Source organism: Triticum urartu, chromosome 5A, assembly GCF_056163025.1.
Source record: "Triticum urartu cultivar PI428250 chromosome 5A, HENAU_Tu73, whole genome shotgun sequence".
Classification (NCBI taxonomy): domain Eukaryota; kingdom Viridiplantae; phylum Streptophyta; class Magnoliopsida; order Poales; family Poaceae; genus Triticum; species Triticum urartu.
In genome coordinates, this window is record NC_141877.1 from 634,376,102 (window position 1) to 634,398,328 (window position 22,227).

Consider the following 22,227-nt stretch of genomic DNA (forward strand, 5'->3'; position numbering starts at 1 on the left):
CATGGACTACCCTTGCAAATGTTGAACCAGCATTTTTTAATCTGAAAGGCATCCGTATGAAACAGTACATGCCACATGGAGTGATGAATGCGGTCTTCTCCTCATCCTCTTCTGCCATGAAGATCTGATGGTATCCTGAGTATGCGTCAAGAAATGAAAGCAAGTCACATCCGGCCGTGGAGTCAACAATCTGGTCAATGCGCGGCAAAGGAAATGGGTCTTTGGGACAAGCTTTGTTAACATCGGTAAAGTCGATACAAAGTCTTCATTTCCCGTTCGCCTTGCGCACGACTACAGGATTGGCCAACCACGTAGGATGGAGCACTCCTCTGACAAGGCCTGCTGCTTCCAACTTCTTGATATCTTCTGCGATGAATTCTTGGCGCTCCACTGCTTGCTTCCTGACCTTCTGCTTGACGGGCCGCGCATGAGGACAAACGGCAAGATGGTGCTCAATTACTTTCCTGGGTACACCGGGGATGTCAGACGGTTGCCACGCAAACACGTCGACGTTCGCCCGCAGGAAAGCAATGAGCGCGCTTTCCTATTTAGGGTCGAGAGTGGCACTGATGGTGAAGGTACCACCAGTGCCGTCCTCCTTGGCGGACACCTTCTTGGTCTCTGGCGGAGCTGCCATTGTCTTCTTACACTTGCCGGTGGAGCTCGATGGTGCGTCCTCGACGGCAGCGCAGCACTCCGAAGAGGTGCGCTTGCCGGAGTGGGCATCAGAACTCTTGCCGGACTTGGTCTTCTTCTTCCCCCCGGGAGCTTCAACGGCAGGTGACTTGCGATCTGTTGCGGCTGCCGCTTCCCGGTAGATATTGTCGGCGCAGATAAGAGCATCCTTCTTGTCGCCAGAGATAGAGATGACGCTTATCGGGCCTGGCATCTTCAGCATGTTGTATGCGTAGTGAGAGGCTGCCATGAACTTGGCGAGTGCTGGACGGCCGAGTATCCCATTGTAAGGCAATGGAAAATCGGCAACGTCAAAAGTGACCCTCTCAGTCCTGAAGTTCACCTCGTTGCCAAATGTTACTGGCAACGTGACCTTCCCCTTCGGCTTGCTCCTTCCCGGGTTGATTCCTTGAAATGTGCCGGTCTCTTCAAGCTCGTTGTCAGGGATCTGGAGTCTCTGGAGTACAGCGGAGGAGATCAGGTTCAAGCCGGCCCCGCCGTCAACTAGCATCATAGTGACCTTGAGGTTGCGGATAGTTGGTGAAACCAACATCGGCAAGCACCCGACCGCAGTTGTGCGATCAGGGTGGTCCTCAATATCAAAGATGATAGGCGTGCTGGACCATTTCAGAAGCTTGCGTGACTCGACAGGTGGTTCCGCCGCATTGACTTCCCGCACCCACTGCTTGAGTTGGCGGTGCGAAGTATGCAGAGAAGCACCGCCGTCAACGCACAAGACCTCTGTGGCTTTCTGGAACTCCTGCTCACTGGTCTCGACATCATCCATGTCTTCGTCGTTGTCGTCATCTTCATCCTTGTCGCGGCCGCGGGGAGGTCTGTCTCCTTGCCACTGCTTGGCCTTGCCGCGGCGTCCTCCCCGGCCGACGCGCTTCTTGCCGGATTCTCCAGCGCCTCCTTGGGCCCTCTCCTTGTCGCGTTGCTCGCATTCAGCCTTTTGCTGCTGGACAAGCTGCTCGACCTTCCTGCAGCTCTGGAGGTCATGGCCCTTGGTGCGGTGGATCTTGCAGTACTGCTTGTCGGTGCCATCCTGCTTGTCGGCGACCGCCACAGTCTGACAGTTGGTGCATGCGGCGATCTCCTTGCCGGAGCTACCAGCTTTGGCTTTCTTGGCGCCACCTTCGTTGCCGGACTGCTCAATGACTAGCACATCTTTGCCTTTCTTCTTCCTGTTGTTCCGCCGCCGGTTTTTCTTTGCCGGGGCAGCATCCTCGCTGTCAGATCCTCCTGCTCCTGTATTCTCTCCGGGGAGTTTCCTCCCTTCCTCAGCACGTGCACACTTGTCGGCCAGGGCATACAGCTCACTGACGTCTCTGATCTTGCACATCGCCATCTCCTCCCTCATCCTGCGGTTACGCACGTTCTGATGGAACGTGCTGATGACCGCGGCAGGGTGGACATCTGGGATGTTGTGCTGTACACGGCTGAATCTCTGAATGTACTTGCGCAGGGGCTCTCCTTCCTTCTGGGCGAGCAGGTGAAGGCCACTCTCTTGGCCATGAGGTTTGTGGCCGCCTGTAAAGGCGCCGACAAACTGATGGCATAGGTCTGCCCAGGAGGATATGGAGTTGTCCGGCAAATGCATGAGCCAGGACCTGACGTTGGGCTTGAGCACCAGCGGGAAGTAGTTGGCAAGGATCTTGTCGTCCCGCCCCCCGGCAGCTTGCACCGCGATGGTGTAGATGCTGAGGAACTTCGACGGATGCGACTTGCCGTCGTACTTCTCTGGTACGTCTGGCTTGAAATTCTTCTTGCTGGGCCACTGGACTTGCCGCAGCTCACGAGTAAACGCAGGGCAACCTACCGCGTACGGCAAGTCGCCTGGTTCCCCTGGCGCATGCATGTCGACAGAGGGCCCAGCGCGCTGGTCTGATTGACGTCGCGCATCTCTTCGGCGCTCGATGCGAGTACGAGCGTCTTCTTGCTGTCGTTCGTGAAGAACTTGGCGCTGATCGCGACGAGCTCGTGGATCTGATGACGCGGTGGAGTCGCTGTCGAGGTGGATCCGGCGAGTCGGCGATCTTGGCCTTCGGGGCGGAGAGTGCACAGTGGTTGTACCCCCTCCGGTCTTGTCGCCACCGGCTCGTGCCTGGCTGACTTGCCGCGGCTGCAACGTGCTCGGCTGCCGTTGGGTGTCGCCGTTGGTGAAGCCGATGAGACTCTGAATGGTGGCCCTCCAGTCGTCGATCTTGTCTGCCGTTGGAGGGTAGTCCAGGAGCAGTTGAGCTCGTGCCAAAACTTCTGCTGTAGTGGCGGGTGGCGGTGGCGAACGGTGCGAGGAGCGGGATATGCTCGGACTTCTAACTATGTTAGAAGGAGCAGTATCCCGTCCAGGCGACCGTGCCTCGCTCGTGCCAGCATGTTGGCGTGCATGCTGGTCTTGAGCACTCCGAGATCCACCAGCTCGATCTTGGTCCAGCAAACGCATGGTACCGTGAGTACCATGACGCTGCCGGTCCCGCGCCTCCTGAGATGGGCGCGGTGCATGTACGGACGCCGAGGTCTTGGAGTGCGCCCGGTCGTTGTGGGAGCCGGCTACGCCGCCGATGGGCAGCACAGCCTTGTCCTTGGACCTGGCAGCACCTGAGCTCCCTCGTCGACGCCCGTTCTTCCGCCGGCGTCTGCCCCATCAGCCGTTTGCTCCGGCGGTGGTGGGTTCGGCGCGGACGGAGCAGTCGCCTCCGAAGCCTTCTTCTTCGGCGGCATGTCGATGAAGATGATGAAGATCTAGCTCGTGTGAACGCCGGATCTGGTTCACACAACCTCGACACCCCTACCTGGCGCGCCAAGGATGTCGGGGGACTAATCCACGAACACCTATGGTACCGGCGGACCGAGCCCCTATCGGTTCGGCGGGGGTGAGGGTCGCACGAAGAGCGGATCGAGGCGAAGCACACGAGTAGTTTACCCAAGTTCGGACCGCACGGATGCGTAAAACCCTACTCCTGCTTTGTGGTTTGTATTGAGTTCTTGCTCGGGAGCGCGGACTGCTACAGTACACCCCAACAGCTAACGAGACCGAGCATGAGTGTTCTCTTTTTTCCCCTCCTCTACGTTGCGCATGGGCCTCCTTTTATATGCTCAAGGGGTCACCGACAGGTGGCAACGTAGACAAGGGTAAAAAATGGAAAGGTGTTGCGGTTGGTACAGCTACCTGCTACAGTGTATCATACCTAACCCTGACGGTAGGGGACAAAGGCATTAAATGCCTGTCTGCGTCGCCTAAATAGTGCAAAAGGGACCGTCAGGGACGCCACCGCTCGCCACGATGGCAATCTTGTCAGCGCCGCTTGCCACCGCGCACCGCTGGCTGCACAGCCTCCCGCCACGTACGCCTGGAAGGGTCTCAGAGCAACACGTTGGTGGATGTGCTGGAGCGCGGACACAGAGTGGTGGCTTGCCGCGGTCGTTGTCTTGTCGCGTCCGGGAGCTTGTCGCTCACCGGGCCTTGCCGGGACGCGTGGCGCGTCGCGGCAAGTTCCTTGAGATGCCTTGGTTGGCCTTCCCGGCAAGCTCCTCTTGCCGGGGTCTTGTCTCCTTGGCTTGGATACTTTGTCCTTGAATGGCTCCAAAGGAACCACGGAGGACCTTGGCGGTCACCCGGCAAGCCTTGCCGTGGGATGCTGCGACTGCCCGTGCACAAGTTCGGGATACTAGGGTACCCCTACTCTAGTACACCGACACCTGCAGATTGGAGACGATGAACGGCACGAGCTCTTCACTGCCAATGGTTGTGCCGCTCCATGCTGGTTCAGCAGAGGAGAGCCCCATCGTATGCAGCCGGCGGCTTCGAAAATTTTGAAAGTCTGGATGGGAATGGCGCTGTGGGACTCAACTGTGTAGCACCCGAACCCTGCACCTCCTATTTATTCAGCACTTTGAGGTAGGACGCAGTTTCGTGATGCATTAGTTCCTTTTTTTGAATTTTGAATGAGAACAGGACACACATTGTCACCGCGCGCACCCTGCTTGTGTGCATGTCGTCCAGGTGTCAAAAATGTAACATGAAAATGACATCCTTTATGGGAAAAAATGCCAGTAACCTGATCTGGAATGGCTATTCTGCCAGCAGTCACAGTATCCACGATTTTCAAATTTGAATCAACAGAATAGCATGAAGCACAGATGCTGATGGAAAATTTCAGTAATTAGTTTGATCGCTACAGAAAGAAAGATTGTGCTCTCAGATACATCGCCGTACACAGGCTGTCTACACTGCTAAAAGTACAGATGTATTGCTGACCCAGTGTAAACACTCGATGGAAATCATTCAAACAAATCACTGAAACATGAGAAAGTCCGATTCCATACAACTCATGGCTCGGCACCCCAAGCGGCCTCTTGCATGTATTTCGTCGATGCCCTTCTATTCCACAGTTCTTGCATTTGCCAAGTTTCTGTGGCTTCTTCGGCGCATCCCCGCTTTCTGGGCACGTCGTCTTCTTATGACCCTCGCGACGGCATATGCTGCAGAATCTTGTCCTCTTGCTTAACCCCTCGTACGGAGCCTTCTCTCGGCTGCTTGTCGGTCTCCCAGCACCTTTATGCTTGTTTGGAGCTGCTAGTTTCTGCATTGCATTCACACTGACAGAATGACCGGGGCTCCGGCATTGTTCATTGCTCAGCGGGACAAACGCTAGTTCCCCATTTGGTCCTGGTATTGCAGGTGTATGTTCAACGAGCCGATCCTCGAAAGCCAGCCCATCCCTCTTCTCCGCAATCGCTGCCCCACTCTGTAGCACAGCGTCGAGAGCCGCGTTCACATGATCATATGATGCAACACTTGCGTCTCTCATCCTCACGACCTCCATAGCTTTCACATACAGAGTTGCATGCCTGCATGTGAATGACAGGTTTTGCGAACTGTCTTTCTGGTACTGAACCAGGTGCCCAGGCAGTACATCTCTCGCATCCCTCATCCACCGCTTCATGATGTGATGCTTCAGGATCTCCTCCATGTGAAGAATTTCCATCACCTACACGGCAAAGAAGCTAACCTGTCAACAAGCCTGCAATTTCTTGTTACTTTTTTAATAAAATCCTTGCTGGCGACTTTTTGTTTACCCTCAACGAATGGCTGCAAAGCATGCCAGTATGCTCGAACTGGCCGCATTCGCAACTGGAGATAAACATATCATCGTTTATTGTTACCTCGTACGCAACCCTGCTCCACTTCTCCCTTTTCGCTGCATTATTGTGAGTGGTGATGTATCTCCTCATCCTATCGACTTCAGTGACATTGTACGCGGTTCCTTCAACTAGGAGCTCGCCAAACTGCTCGAACATGTTCCTAGTGTATATTTTTCTCGCATGGCGTTCTATCGCGAGGTTACTTCGTCTTACCGCCCCCCTGCATCAATTGAACAAATAAAGAAGGGAAAACATAAGAAGCAGGGCACAGTTTTTTCCAGAGCTCCTCATATGAAACTTTTTCATGCATCGGAATCATTTTTTTGGCATAGCTGGCGGAAGGGCAACTTACTATCATGGTCCTCTTCTCCTCGTAGCTTTCATCGCGCTCTCTGTCAAATTGCAGCCTCATGTACTGCCTGACAAAGACATGCATTGGGCTTGCAGGGGGCATGTATGACTTCTGTTGGGGATATTACTACTGGGCGTAAACCGACCTATCTGGGCCGGGTTAACTTCGTCAGTAGTTAAGTATGTTAAAGCCCAAGAAGACAGAGGAGGGCTCAAGGCCCATGGTCGGTTCAAGGCCTGTAGCCGTAAACCAGCGTTAGTAGTTAACCTGTATTGTAAAGTTAGGAATAAGTAGAGACCAAACCGGACACATCTATGAGCTGGTATTGGGACTCCGTAAGCCGACGGGAGTCACCCGTGTATATAAGGGGATGACCCGGCGGCGGTTCAGGGACAACAGACAACAACTCGAGACATAGGCGAAGCTTGTTTGCTCCCTAGTCATCGAAACCCCATCAATTCCATAACAACTAGACGTAGGCTTTTACCTTCATCGAAGGGGCCGAACTAGTATAAACTCTCTTGCATCCTTGTGTCCGCTTTAACCCCTTCAAGCTAACCCGTCGCGATGGCTCCACGACTAAGTCCTTTCTCTAGGACACCTGCCGTGACAAAACCATGACAGTTGGCGCCCACCGTGGGGCTGTCGCACGATGGTTTCCGGTTCTTGGAGGGCCGCTTTGAAGGACTCGAGGGCTACGCTGTAGGCCGGATGACTAAGAGTCGTCGCGGTAAGCTCTACATCGACGACGAAGGCTGGGGCCCCGAGGCCGGCTCAATTGAGTACGGGTACCGGGTCCCCTTTGGTAGCATTCACATTTTCATTGGCAAGATCGGTGAACCGGGCCCTGAGCCGGACATCTACACCGACCTCGTCGAGACGGCTCAGCGTGCGCGATCCGCCCGGGTTAAACCGGCCATGAAGCGTGCCTTCGTGGGATTCATCCATGGAGGAAGTTATGAGGACGGATCGGAATTTCGTGGCGCGACCGTCGTTTGTTCCGGTGACGAATCTTCGATCGGAGAAACCGAATCTCTTTATCAGCTACAAGATGGCCGGATTGGGAGTTGTTCCGATGGAGATAGTATTCCGGACCCCTCTGATCTGCCCAACCGGGTTGGAATATTCATGGCCGGGACACAAGCAGCGCTTCATTCTTCGACAGCTGCGGCAACGATCTCCGGTTCAGCAGCGGTGACGGCTGCCGGGGCAGGAGGCCCTGGGCGCCCGCCGGCTCAGGTTCTATTAGAACTATTTGATGTGTTGGCTGTGCTTATGGCGGAAGTTAATCCGCCGGATCAGGATGTTCACAACGCGGAGATTGCAAAGGTAAAGGAACAGATCACCCAGGCCAAGGCGGATCTGGCGGCTGAGGACGCTAGGATGGCCGCAGAGCGGGCCGCTTTAGACGCACAGGCCTACAAGCTTATGTTGGACCAGAGCGCGTCGCTTGAAGTCATGAGGAGGAAGCACCGATACCGCTTACCTCCGGTTTTCGAGGCCAGAGACCTTTTCAACACTCTAGGACCAAGAGCCGGCAATCCGCTGGAGGGAAACCGAGCAGAAGCCCCTGGGATCGGTGCACCGGTTCAGCCTCGTCAGATGGACCCGCCTCGTCAAAACACCGTTGTATCTCAGGCTGCTTTAACACCTCCGGGTCACTACTCCAACCCAATGGACAATCTTGTTGCCGCTGCTGCATGGCTGGAGGCCATTCCAATTGAAGGTGACTCGCCGCAGGCAGTAGAGACGCGACGGGTCAAGGAACTTCTGAGGATAGCTTTGGCCCAACGGGAAGCGTACTCGTACAGCTGCGACCGGATCCACTCGACCCCCCGTCCAAGCAGGAGCTATAGCAGACACATGGATGAACCGGCAGTGTCGAGTAATGAACGACGTGGGGCACCCCGTGACAACAACCCGGCGGGTGGTGCTGATGACGCTCAGGGAGTGGTGGACCGGGCCCGCGCGTGAAGGGAGGCCGAGTTAGCCACACAGCATCAGGCTCGGCAGCTCACGCCGGTTCGTCCAATCACCTTGACTGAACCTGGTGTTACTTCTAGTTCTTTGGGGGTGCCTTGCCTTATCCCCGCTTTACGCAATGTGCGCCTGCCCAAGGATTTCAAAGGCCCACGCAAGGTACCAAATTACACAGCGGATCAACCTCCAGAGACATGGGTGGAGAGCTATGAGATGGCCATGGAGATGCTTGATGTGGATGACGTGGCGTGTGCGAAATACTTCACCATGATGCTCGAAGGAACGGCCTGCACTTGGTTAAAAAGCTTGCCGGCTAATTCTATCAGTTCATGGGCCCAATTACGAGCCCGGTTTATCAGCAATTTCAAAGATACCTGTAAACAGCCTATGTCGATAGTGGACTTAGCTGCATGCGTCCAGGAGGAAGGAGAATCAACGACTCATTGGGTGCGCCGGGTTTCACAAGTGTTGCACTCCTCAGACCGCATCAACACCGACACTGCAGTATTAACCCTAGAAGGCAACTGCCAGTTTGGACCCCTGAAGCTGAAGTTGGGGCGGATGAAGCGTCATTGCACCGACATGGGGACCCTCATGGCCGCTTTGGTGAAATATGCTGATTCTGATAGTACCAAGGATCCCGAATCTGATGATGACAAGACAGGGAAAGGGAAGAAGAACAACAGCTCCAAAGGTCAGCAGCATCACTGGGCAGGCAATGGTGGAGGAGGCAAGCGTAAGGCGGATGGTAACATGGATTTTGTGCCTAATACCAACGCACAGGACAATGGCCAGCGATGCAAGGGTAGGCCGAAAAATCGTAATGGAGCGCCCAACCCTAACCCAAACTGCCTAAACTATCTGCTAAGCCAGCCCTGTCCAAGACATGGGACGAAGGAGGCGCCGGCAAACCACCTTTGGAAAGATTGCTTTATTATGCAAGAGTTCAAGAATTCTAATAATTTCCGGTATGATCACGAATCTGGCGGTGGCTCGGGATCCGGGCCGGGTTATGGAGGAGGAAGTTCCGGTTCAGGATTCAATGGTAATCCGGGCGGACATAATGGTCAAAATAGTCAGAACAACCAGGGTGGTTACAACCAACAGCAGCAACAGTCAGGTTACCAGAGCAACCCAAAGCAGTTGAGTAATGGGCAGTACCATGTCTTCACCACTAGCTTGGACAAGCGAGACCGGAAAGTTCAGAGGCGGGTGGTCAACTCTGTTGAACCGGCTATACCCCGTTATCTACGTTGGTCTGAATAGCCAATCATATGGAGCAGAGAAGATCACCCTCCCCAGGTCGATAATCCGGGTCAGTTGGCTCTGGTGGTGGCGCCTCAGGTGGGAGGTTACAAGTTCACCAAGGTGCTCATGGATGGAGGGAGTAGCATTAACATCCCGTACTATGAGACCTTCCGTCGTATGGGACTAACAGATAAGAATCTCAAACCATCTAATACAGTATTCCACGGTGTAGTGCCTGGCAGATCAGCATATCCCGTTGGTAAGATAGCTCTGGAAGTGGCCTTTGGGGATGATCATGATTCCAGGTCGGAGATATTGACGTTTGAAGTGGTGAAAATCCAAAGTCCATATCATGCCCTGTTTGGGCGGCCGGCCTACGCCAAGTTTATGGCTTGGCCCTGTTATGTGTATTTCCAGCTCAAGATGCCGGGTCACAAGGGGACAATAACGGTTCACGGAAGCCGCAAAATCGCTTTGGAATGCGAGGAAGGAGATGCGGCTTATGCAGAGTCGGTTTGTGCCACCGAGGAGTTGAAGTATTATAAAGACAATGTTGATCCGGCGGACATGACTCCGTTGAAGAAGCCAACTACGGAGCATGATCCGGCCCTGAAGTTCAAATCGGCAGCAGAAACTAAGCTTGTTGACTTCGTACCTGGTGATTCGTCCAAGCAGTTCAGCATCAGTGCCAACTTGGATCCGAAATAGGAAAGCGCGCTCATCGAGTCCATCCGTGAGAATCGGGACATTTTTGCATGGAAGCCCTCTGACATGCCAGGTGTACCGAGGCAACTCGCTGAGCACACACTTAATGTGGATCCTAAATATAAACCGGTGAAACAGTTCCTCCGCCGGTTTAACGAGGAAAGACGCAAGGCAATTGGAGAAGAGGTAGCCAAGCTCTTAGCAGCTGGCTTTATTGTTGAAGTTTTTCACCCTGAGTGGCTTGCCAATCCGGTGCTGGTCCTCAAGAAAAACGGCACCTGGCGCATGTGCGTGGATTACACAGATCTTAATAAGGCTTGTCCAGCAGATCCTTTTTCTCTCCCCCGTATTGATCAAATTATTGATGCTACGGCGGGCTGTGAGCGTTTAAGTTTTTTGGATGCGTATTCTGGCTATCATCAGATCAAAATGGCAGTTAAGGACCAGGAGAAGACGGCATTTATAACTCCCTTTGGAGCCTTCTGCTATGTGTCTATGCCCTTCGGGCTCAAGAGTGCCCAAGCGACTTACCAACGGTGTGTACAAAATTGTCTTCACAAGCAGATTGGCCGTAATGTACATGCTTACGTGGATGATATCGTGGTTAAGTCCAGAGAGAAGGAGACTCTGATTGATGATTTGAAGGAAACCTTTGATAACCTGAGGACATACAAGATGATGCTTAATCCGGACAAGTGTGTCTTTGGTGTACCAGCGGGCAAGTTATTAGGCTTCTTGGGGTCCAATAGGGGAATTGAGGCTAATCCGGAGAAGATCACGGCCATCACCTCCCTCGCTAAACCGAAGTGTATCAATGATGTTCAGCGCCTGGCAGGCCGGATTGCTGCGTTAAGCCGGTTTATCAGTCGCCTCGGTGAGAAGGCAATCCCTTTATATCAGATGTTGAAAAAGACGGATCAGTTTGTCTGGAGTTCTGCTGCTGATGAAGCATTTGAGGACTTAAAACAGCAATTGGCCAATCCGCCTGTGCTCGCTGCTCCCATTGACAAGGAGCCGTTGCTGCTATATGTTGTTGCTAATGCTCGGGCGATCAGCGTGGCTATTGTGGTAGAGCGAAAGGAGGCAGGTAAGGAGCATCCGGTTCAACGTCCGGTCTATTATATCAGCGAGGTGCTCATTGAGTCCAAGCAAAGGTTTCCGCATTGGCAGAAGCTGGTGTATGGAGTTTTTATGGCAAGCCGGAAGCTTAAACAATACTTCCAAGGGCATCCAATTACAGTGGTCAGTTCTGCTCCTTTGGGAGATATCATCCAGAACCGGGAAGCAACTGGCCGGATTGCAAAGTGGGCTATAGAGCTGGGGTCGTACGGTTTGAAGTATGTGCCTCGGACAGCAGTTATGTCTCAAGCACTTGTTGATTTCATCAATGATTGGACGGAAATGCAAGCACCTGAAGAAAAGCCGGATCATACGTATTGGACCATCCATTTTGACGGATCCAGGCAATTGGAAGGCTCGGGGGCTGGAGTCGTATTAACCTCCCCACGAGGTGATAAGTTTTGTTATGTTCTCCGCTTAATGTTCCCTTGTACTAACAATGCAGCTGAGTATGAAGCCTTGCTCCATGGTCTCCGGATTGCTAAGGAGATGAATCTAAGTCGAGTTAAGTGCTTCGGTGACTCGGACCTTGTGGCTCAGCAGGTGTCTGGCACTTGGGACTCCAAGGACCCACTCATGGCAGCATATCGTCGTGAGGTGGATATTGTTGCAGGTTATTTCATAGGCTATCAGGTGGACCATGTGGACCGGCGAAAGAATGAAGCGGCGGACGCTTTAAGCCGGCTGGGCTCTCAGCGCAAACCGGTCCCGCCCAATGTTTTTCTGGATGTGCTGCACAACCCGTCGGTGAAGATCCCTGGTGAAGAGGATTTGGGTATTCCTGATCCGGAGGCTCAATTGGTGGCAGCTCTTCATGTTATTCCGGATTGGACGCTTCCTTACCTGGCGTACAAGAACCGGGGTGAGTTGCCAGAGGATGAGATTCTGACCCGGCAGATAATCCGGCGATCCAAGTCCATGGCTATCATCAACGGCGAGTTGCATCATTGCAGTGTATCAGGAGCTTTTCAACGTTGCGTGTCTCCTGAAGAAGGCCGTGAAATTTTGCGTGAGATCCACGAAGGAGATTGTGGTCACCACGCCGGTTCAAAGTCTCTGGTGGCTAAAGCGTTTTGCCATGGCTTCTATTGGTTAACTGCTCATGCTGATGCGGAGGATCTGGTCAGACGATGTGATGGTTGCCAAAGGTTTTCAAGACGTGCTCATGTACCGGCTCAAGAATTGAGAATGATTCCAATTACTTGGCCGTTTGCGACTTGGGGGCTGGATATGGTTGGGCCTTTTAAAAGGTCCAAAGATAAGAAGACCCACCTCCTGGTGGCGGTTGACAAGTTTACAAAGTGGGTGGAGGCAGAACCTGTTAGCAAGTGTGATGCGGCCATGGTGGTTCAGTTCATCAAAAAGGTGATTTTCTGGTTTGGCTTTCCACACAGTATTATCACAGATAATGGTACCAATTTGTCCAAAGGTGCTATGAAGGGGTTCTGCGAACGGGAGCACATCCGGCTTGACGTTTCATCAGTGGCACATCCACAATCCAATGGTCAAGCAGAAAGAGCTAATCAAGAGATCCTGAGAGGCATCAAGCCCCGGCTCATGGTTCCGTTGCAGAGAACGCCGGGTTGTTGGGTAGAAGAATTACCATATGTGCTATGGAGCATCAATACAACACCCAACATATCAACAGGATACACACCGTTCTTCATGGTTTATGGAGCAGAGGCGGTTCTCCCCAGTGATATCCGTCATGATTCACCTCGTGTAACGGCTTATATTGAAGCGGACAACGAGACAGCACGGCAAGATGCTTTGGACCGGTTGGATGAAGAGCGTGACATCGCAGCCGCCCGATCGGCGATTTACCAGCAGGATCTTCGTCGTTATCACAGTCGCCGGGTCAGAACCAGAACCTTTCAGGAGGGAGATTTGGTGCTTCGGCTCATCCAAGATCAGACTGGTATGCATAAGTTATCCCCACCTTGGGAGGGGCCTTTCGTGGTCAGCAAGAATCTGCACAACGGGTCATACTATCTGATCGATATTCGAGAACATAAGGACTCACGTACATTAGAGGAGGAGACCAACAGGCCGTGGAACATAGCTCATCTTCGGCCTTATTATACCTGAGCCATTGGTTCTACTTATGTACATATTACAACGATGTATATATTAACTATAATAAACCAGAACCTCAGCTAAAGCGGGGTATCTGTTCTTTTACATCATGTGTGGTTACACGGAGTTGTTTTAAAGCGGCTTCCGGTTTACCCCTTGAGTTCGCTTTGCTAAAAGCATCGTGTTATATCACTTGGAGGATTGGTCATGTCCGAACCAATACCATGCCTCTTGATAGGCGAGAGCCACAAGATCACTTGGGGACTTGGTCATGTCTGAACCAGTCATGCCTCTTGATCGGCCTAAGGCCACAGAATCACTTGGGGGCTTGGTCGAACCCGAACCATGACCATGCCATTTGGTCGGCAAAAATGCCACGGTTTCATTTGGGGACCTGGCTGACTAGAACCATAGTTACACCTAACGGGAGCTTGGTCGTGTTTGGCCATGGTAACGCCATTTGATCAGCTTAAATAAACCTTTTTTGGCAAACGGTTTTTTCATTGCTTTTGCTTTACACTTTTCTTTGAAGGTTTTTTTTGCTTTTTATTGCCTTTTTTAAACCGACAAAGTTTTTAACCAATCAATTGACGGAACACAGTTCACGTCAATCCGGAGACTATTTGCCCGGTTTGATCCTTGTTGTTAACATCCTCTTATGGAGTAACACGGTGTTTATTATAACCCGGCACGGTTTACATGGTAAACCAGCGTCATATATATATACAGGAGCTGTTATCTTCTCCAACAGTGTGGGTTTGCAAAACTCCGCTTCAAGATTGGCCAAGCCAACTTTACACTCAACGATGGCAGGTATTATGTATCTCAAAAATTTGATCATATACTTAAAATTTTGTTTTGGATGTTTTGATTTCATATATATAGACATCATATTCCGCCTGACGGTACAACCGCGGTGGCACTTGACGAATTTCTCATTTCAGAAAGTGTTTTGAAAAGTTCATTACCACAGGAAGAACAAATTATGCACGAAGGCATATCAACATCAAAGGTATCAGCTAGCCTATTACAAGGTAACATGGTGCCCATAATAATATAATTGTTTTTCACAAAGGAGAGGCAGTTTTAAAACCGGCCTCCGGTTCAAGCTTGGTCACCAGCCTGGCCTGATGGTTGTGGGTCATCCTGCGCTGCTTCAGCCTCCGTTTCTCTACCCAGTGGCTGGAAATCCACAGTTGTCCAGTCGATTCCCATTAATGCTTGAAAAACAGCTTCATCATGGATCAGCAATGACGGGTCAATATCGGGAGCGTAAGTATGCTTACGGATTGGAGGGATCAGATTTTCCGATTCATGGATTGGTGCAGCTATTCGCTTGTTCTGACTGTCATATTGCGCTTGATAATGAGACAAGTCTGCTTCCTCAGCCAACTGACAAGCTAGCGGACGTACCTCCTGGTTTATTGCTCGTAGATCCGCTTCACCAAATTCTGACCCGTCTTCCTTCAAGCTGGGATAGCCCTGAGCCGCTTCAATAGGATCAAAATCCGGCACCCAGGCTTTTGCCCGGATTAAGGCATTGATTGCACCGGTTCGAGTAGCAGATTTCTTCAGCTCTTCAACCCGGGCAGGAAGCACTGACAATTTCATCAGAGTATCTTGGATCAAAGTGGACGCCGATTTGTTATGAGACACGGTACAGATGATCCGCTGGGCACCAGTATACAATTGTTCAACCAATGTATAGGCGGCTTTCAATTTCTTCCGCACATCTGACCCCAAGTGACCAGTGCGTGTCCATGAAATACCATAAAGGGTTAATAAACCGGCGACTCTGTAAGAAGGCAGAGCCAATTCAGAAGGCAAGCTAGCTTACCAAAGATAGCAGTGGTCATGGCATGCACGTGCCGCTTTATGCTGGTCAGTTCGTCCGTCACTGGTTTTAGTGTAGCCTCGGCATCCTCTGCTCGTTTGATCAAAGCGTACTTTTCAGTGGCCCAATCCGCCCGTTTCTTCTTGAATTTCTCCTTAAGTTGTTCCATGGCGCTTAAAGCGCTGGCCAATTCCTCTTTTTCTTTGGAGGTTTCAGCCTGTTGGGTTTTCAGGTTTTCTTGAAGATCGATGACTTGGTTTTCTTTCGTCTTCAGCTCCGCCTGCATGCATACAGATATATGCTTCAACAAATCGGTATAAGGATTCAAGTACCAACCACATAACAAGTTATGCGCTTAGCACTTGGGGGCTAATGCATATTCGATCTTCATCTTTCAATTGTTTACAAAGTCCCAAGATCAATACAAGTATTCAACTTGGCACTTGGGGGCTAATGGCTATTTGATCATATATATTCTGATGCGGCAGTTTCAATTACTTAAAGTACCGGTTTAACTACGCTAAGTTGAACCGGCCCTTGGGGGCTACATCAGCGAATTTCAAAGCATCAAGATTTATATTATTAAGTCCCGGTTTGAAAGAATATTTCAAATCGGCCCTTGGGGGCTAGGAGAGTCAGCAAGAATGGAAGCATACAAGCAGGAAGGAGCATATGGAAGTTACTCATATTTATCTTTCATCATATTAACCAGACCGGCTTCATAGTCACGACTGGTATACAGCCGGTTCAGATAGCCGGAATGGATATCTTGTCAGTGATCTGACGAGCACTGACAAGCAAATTAGAGACCTCTGAATGGCGTTTCCGAACCGGACTATTCGGTAAACCGGCGGAGGTAACTACCTGGCCGCTGTGCCGGTTGTGCGACGAGCTTCATGTTGTTGGGTCTTCATAAGAAATTTAGGATCCAAATAAGCAAGAGGATGAGAAAATTTAACTTTCCGGTTTGCCTGGCGGATTTTTTGTGAAGGCAAAGTTTCTGAATCGGAAGAGAGAATAATTACCTCTGCAACATCCGCGTGGCTGGCTTCGGCATCATCCTGACAAATATCATCATCAATAAGATGCATGAAAAATAAACCAAGTGAGTCAAGCTCTACCTCAAAGTCTGGATTATCCACATCATCATCAGGGGCCGGATTAGAAGATGCAGTGGTTCTTTTCCTGTGGGCAGTCTTCTTCACAGCTTTAGTCTTTTGCCGGGTTGCTCTTTCCGGTTTGTCTGGTTTTTCTGGTTTCTCCTGCGGCAGTTTTTTGCTCCAAAACGGATCATTGCCCTGATTATGCAGACACTGATATTAAACAATGACCAGACATATCAATAACAGATTCAGCAAAGAGAAAAATCAAAGTCTTACAGCTGGCGGTTTGTTGGTGGCACAGAAGGGAAGCAGGCCGGTTCTAGCGCAGACGTGTTCCGGTTCATTCAGCATCTTATTCACAGCCTCTGTGATTTCTTCATCGGAGAGCTGGATTTTTGAATGTCGCAGTGGGTCATCAACACTGTTAGTATACTCGCACATCAAACCGGAGCGCTAACTAAGGGGCAGTATGCTCCATGATATCCAACAGCGAGCGAGATCAACCCCTGTTAAACCGTTGGCCATAAAGGCTCTGAGCTTTGACAGTTGGGGAGCATATTTGCTTCTCTCCTGAGCAGTCAATCTTTGAGGAAAATGGTGTGTATTGCTGAGCCACTCCGGACGAAAGCCAGGCAAGGGATTCTCACCGGCAGGGGAGGTGTCTTTGCAGTAGAACCATGTCTGATTCCACTCCTTGGGGTGACTGTGCAGCTTGGCATGAGGGTATGTGACCTCTTTCCTTTTCTGAATCGCCACGCCACCCAACTCTGTATTAGAGCCATCAGTAAACTCAGTACGGCGGTTTAAATAGAAAAGGTCTCTGAACAATTCCACTGTGGTCTCCTCTTGAAAGAACACCTCACAGAGCACTTGGAAGTGACACATATTTGTAACAGAGTTGGGGCCAGTGTCTTGCGGATGGAGTTGGAAATCGGCTAAAACATCCCGGTAAAATTTAGAACCGGGCGGCTTAAAGCCCCGGGCTAAGTGATCTACGAAAACAACAACCTCTCCTTCTCGAGGTGTGGGAGGGCATTCTTTGCCAGGAGCCCTCCAATGGATGGTATCTTTGCTGCCTAAAGCGCCAATCAGGACTAAATCGTCCAGTTGATCCTCCGTGACGCGAGAAGGAACCCAATTGCACTCATATACTTGCTTGGCCATGATGGAATCTGCAAGGTAGAAGATCCCGGTTCAAAAAATGCATTTGATCAAGGTACGTTGGTATGTGCACTGTTAAACCGGAGACAGAACTCTCTGAACCGGAGTTTCATGAAGCAACCAACGTCTAGTGGTTCAACAAGGGGACTAATGGCATATACCGGTTTGGAAAATTTTCTATAAGGTTAAACCGCCTGATCTAAGCATTGAAAAGCTGAGGTTGCGGATGGACAAGTACGCAGAAACAGGTTTCACAAGATTTATTTACAGCATTGGATCTGAAGCAAGTTCAGAAAAGAGATAAATGCTTAGAGGTTCAAAGGAGCAGTACCAAACCAATGAGCAAAACGTTCATATAGATCTATGGTTTGAGATGCATAAGTGAAGGCGAAGGTCAAACAACTATCGTTGCACAGAGTAAAGATTTGCGGGTTCATCTAAAGATCTATTGTATGAGCAAGATGCAGACGATGAACACTGAAGAACTGCGAAACCCTAGGCCAGATCTACGGGGGAAAGGATAGAAGATTTACCGGAGCTGAGGAAGATGCGGAAGGTTGTCGCGATGTTCTGGTGCGCTCAGGTTGATGCAGCGGCCAAGGATGAGGCAGAGGTCGACGGCGGCGGCGGAGCTCCAAGGCTAGCGACGCGAGGAAGACGAAGAAGGCACGGAAGGAGGAAAGAAATGACCCTTCGGTCCTATTTATAAGGCGAAAGAACATGAGTCAGGCGCGACAATCAAGGGGCCACAAAACGGAGCTGTCGCCTCGATTTCCGCCGATCTATTAAACAAAGAAGCATAATGGATAGCTTCGTTATGACAGGCAACGTCACTCCGGTTTACAGCAATCAGAGAAGATGACATCATGGCGGTTTACCAATTTATAAAAAGATGTTGCAGATGAAGCTTTATTAAAGGATTGACATGAACCCGTTCAAATCAATCTGGGGCCTAATGTTGGGGATATTACTACTGGGCATAAACCGGCCTATCTGGGCCGAGTTAACTTCGTCAGTAGTTAAGTATTTAAAGCCCAAGAAGACAGAGGAGGGCTCAAGGCCCATGGTCGGTTCAAGGCCTGTAGCCGTAAACCGGCGTTAGTAGTTAACCTGTATTGTGAAGTTAGGAATAAGTAGAGACCAAACCGGGCACATCTATGAGCTGGTATTGGGACTCCGTAAGCCGACGGGAGTCACCCGTGTATATAAGGGGACGACCCGGCGGCGGTTCAGGGACAACAGACAACAACTCGAGACATAGGCGAAGCTTGTTTGCTCCCTAGTCATCGAAACCCCATCAATTCCATAACAACTAGACGTAGGCTTTTACCTTCATCGAAGGGGCTGAACTAGTATAAACTCTCTTGCGTCCTTGTGTCCGCTTTAACCCCTTCAAGCTAACCCGTCGCGATGGCTCCACGACTAAGTCCTTTCTCTAGGACATCTGCCGTGACAAAACCACGACAACTTCAGCATGTGGTTTGCGCTCTCACTGCGCTGGGTGCTTGTCATCTTTGCACAGAACACACCCCTGAAATATGGCTTGTCCCATTTCCTCCGGGTTTCATATATTTGGGTCATGTAGGCGTGACTCCTCAAGTTGTACCTATCCAGCAGCGTTGCCCAAGCTGATTCGAACTCTTCTTCCGTTAACATGTGGTTCACTACCTTGTGAAATTCAGCCTGAAAATCGCTCTTCTTCGTGTATAGCGGGCCCAGCGTTTCCTTCGCCTTCTTGAGGACATGCCACTTGCACCAACGGTGGACAGTGTCAGGATAAGTTTTCTTGATCGCGACCTCCATCGCCCTACACTAGTTTGCAGTTATAAAATCAAATTATCAGTCGCCTCTTAAAAAATAGTTAAATGGATTTCCGGAGAATTGAGCTCATTTTCTACTTATAATGTACATATCATGTGCCATACTTCCATCAAAAATATTTTTGATACTCCATTTCATTTTTTTAATAGCATAGCGCTGACCTGTGAGTATAGTTCTGGGGGCAGGCCCGCCCATCATACGAAGAAATTCCGTGAAAACCCACTCGAAGCTCTCTTCTTGCTCATCGCGCATTAACACCCCTGCCAGGATGATGCTCCGGTAATGATTGTCAACTCCGACAAATAAGCCGAATGGCATATCATACAGGTTTGTTCTGTACATCGTGTCGAACATTACAACATCCCCGAAGAATTTGTATTGCATACGGCTGCTGCCATTGGCCCACATTAGATTTTTGACCTTACTTGTCTTGTCAGCCAGCACCACATAGGTGAACCTTGGATCCCTTGAGCGTATGTCAGCAAACACTTCAAGCGTTTTTCGGACATCATCGTCAGCTTGTTCACGGCTAATCTTTCCACATATATTCCTGAGTGTCCTCTTTGTGAATGGCACCTTCTCAACAGACCCGAAGAAACTCCCAATTATGCTGTACACCTTTCCCAAATTGACATTGTTTTTCCTTAGCTGCCTAATCAGATCCTTGGTGTAAACATCTATGTGTTTATGTGACGGCCAGTGCACCTTCTCACCCATAGTCAGCGACAGAGAATGGTTGTGATTTTCCCGGTGCTCGGTGATGTACCAACTGTTGTCTGACGCTCGCAGCAACCTAATCAGTGTTGGACACTCGCATCGGCATGATCTGCTGTTCTTTGCTTCCGGTTTTCCCTGCAGGGAAACAACCAGACAGAAAAAAATTGTCAAGTGCGCGTGCTCCGATGCACCCACAAAATAATCCTACGTGCACGTGTGATGGCACTTATCGAGCATCCACAAACAATTTCCTGCATCGTCTTTGTCCTTTGAGCATTTAGTCTGCTTTTCCCATATCTTATTCCGAAGCCGATCTCCCAGGAATAAAGATTGTAGAAGTCGTATGCCTCACCCAACGAGTCAAAGCTGAGGCCTAATTCAGGCCGCATCACGTTCTTGTCCGGTTGCTCCGCATATTTGCGGATTGTTAACTCCGGAGCAGTCATCCTGGATGAGCATGGCACACGGTCTGGTGGCGCACTCCGAAGACGCAACCTGCATTTTTTTGCAACTTAATTGCATAACTTTTCCCAGACACAACAGTTTACAATTTGTTTGAACACCCCCCAAGCTGTTAATCTGAACGAGCATAGCAGAATTCAGATATAGCACTGCACCAAACACACAAGGAAGCAGATATGTTTGCACATTTGGATTTTTTCATTTCATTCGATGCGTTTTCACTCTCCATGTGTTGGTATTAAGCACGACAAACACACAAGGAAGCAAACCTGTCAACCGCATCAAGCAGAAACTCCATGCCCTCCTCGTCCATCCACGCGCAGGCGAAGCGGATCAAGGGCGTCCCACGCCCTCACTGCCCTCGGCTGTTCTTCCTGATTTGTTTCCTCTTCGAAGCTGCTTCAGGTCGGCGGTCTCCAGAAGGAACAAGGTTAATGGCTGGATATGTCTTTTTTTCCTCGACCGCACATGCATGCTCGTTATGGCCCGCCGACCGGCTCAGATAGCAACACACATCACGGTCTCACTATCTGATCCATGGCCTAGGCGGAAAACAGACGACCTGATCCACGGCCCAGGCGTGAAGTCGCCTTCCTGGGCCACGGCCCAGTCATATACGGCCCAACGGCCGTCAGGCCTCTCCACTCGCGTGCCCACTGTTCGCTACAGTATTTCAACGTATATCTCATTTATCTGCGCTCGCAACCACCAAGCCAGCTGGAGTTTATCGCATCCCGAGACTGGAACAGACGAATGAGATATAGGGAGCAGCTGAGCTCGGGCTCCAAATCGCCCCTCTCATATAAAACATCCAAAACAGATAATATAATAGTATGGAACAATAAAAATTATAGATACGTTGGAGACGTATCAAGCATCCCCAAGCTTAATTCCTGCTCGTCCTGGAGTAGGTAAATGATAAAAGTGGAATTTTTGATGTGGAATGCTATCTAACATATTTATCCATGTAATTTTCTTTATTGTGGCATGAATGTTCAGATTCATAAGATTCAAAACAAAAGTTTAATATTGACATAAAAATGATATACTTCAGGTATACTAATAAAGCAATCATGTCTTCTCAAAATAACATGGCCAAAGAAAGCTATAATGGGGTGCTGGCATATTTGGATGCAGAGGAATGGAAAACTTTTCAAAGCTCAGACACCTTCGGTGCTTTCTTGAAGAACTTTGCTCAGAAAAGATCTGTTGTTTCTCAAGCACAGAATTAAGCATAAATTTGAAGATCAGCTCAACAATTGGATTGAGCAACACTTAAGTTAGATATTTATTTTATCCATCATGAGTTTCTCTAGAGCTGGCATTGGACAATTATGTTTACTCTTTCTTTGGTTTTTTATTTTTCTCTTTCTATATACATTATTTTTAATATATACTGTGGAACGATTGTTCTACTGTTTTCTTTCAAAAAAAAGGAATCTAACTACAACCCCTAAAAATTTCAGGTCCAAACTCTTATTGTACATTAAGAAACAAAAATGTGAAATCTGGCATGAATAGTGTAAAAAGGATAAAATCAACATTGACACTATTCACATTTGGATTTCACTTTTTCTCCTCAATATACATTTCGAGTTTAGACCTAAAATATTTAGGGGTTGTAGTCATATTCCTTGTGAACATTCATAATTTTTTCAGAATTTTGGAAAATATTTAAGATTTATTTTTAAACTTGGAGCACCGGAAGTACCCCAAGAACAGTGTAGCCTAGCCTAGTCACTAGGAATTTATTTAGGTGTCATCCACTCTTTTGCCTAGTGACATGCGGATGAGACCTTGTGATTTCTACTTTGTTTGCAATTAAT

The 22,227-nt window shown here is 49.8% G+C and overlaps 2 protein-coding genes across 2 annotated transcripts; both read right to left on the bottom strand.

Moving 5' to 3' along the window:
* Positions 1-4,056: 4,056 nt before the first annotated feature.
* On the bottom strand, positions 4,057-6,303 carry LOC147973589 (uncharacterized). Its single transcript, XM_087522139.1, has 2 exons — positions 5,758-6,303; positions 4,057-5,669 (listed from the first exon to the last, which is right to left on the bottom strand). The coding sequence occupies exons 1-2, from the start codon at positions 5,977-5,979 to the stop codon at positions 4,854-4,856; spliced, it is 1,038 nt and encodes a 345-aa protein (XP_087378265.1). The 5' UTR covers positions 5,980-6,303; the 3' UTR covers positions 4,057-4,853.
* A 12,364-nt stretch (positions 6,304-18,667) lies between these two features.
* LOC147973590 (protein FAR1-RELATED SEQUENCE 5-like) lies at positions 18,668-21,724 on the bottom strand. The gene is made up of 3 exons (XM_087522138.1): positions 20,164-21,724; positions 19,373-20,074; positions 18,668-19,213 (listed from the first exon to the last, which is right to left on the bottom strand). Exons 1-3 carry the CDS (start codon positions 20,383-20,385, stop codon positions 18,824-18,826), a joined length of 1,314 nt encoding a protein of 437 aa, XP_087378264.1. The 5' UTR covers positions 20,386-21,724; the 3' UTR covers positions 18,668-18,823.
* Positions 21,725-22,227: the final 503 nt, after the last annotated feature.

Coding starts and splice junctions, on each gene's coding strand:
- LOC147973589 (XM_087522139.1), bottom strand. CDS start 5,979: ATGTTCGAGCAGTTTGGCGAGCTCCTAGTTGAAGGAACCGCGTACAAT. Junction 5,670..5,757: donor TTTGCAGCCATTCGTTGAGG/GTAAACAAAAAG, acceptor TTTGCCGTGTAG/GTGATGGAAATTCTTCACAT.
- LOC147973590 (XM_087522138.1), bottom strand. CDS start 20,385: ATGACTGCTCCGGAGTTAACAATCCGCAAATATGCGGAGCAACCGGAC. Junction 20,075..20,163: donor TTTGTGGATGCTCGATAAGT/GCCATCACACGT, acceptor GTTTCCCTGCAG/GGAAAACCGGAAGCAAAGAA. Junction 19,214..19,372: donor TACTCACAGGTCAGCGCTAT/GCTATTAAAAAA, acceptor ACTGCAAACTAG/TGTAGGGCGATGGAGGTCGC.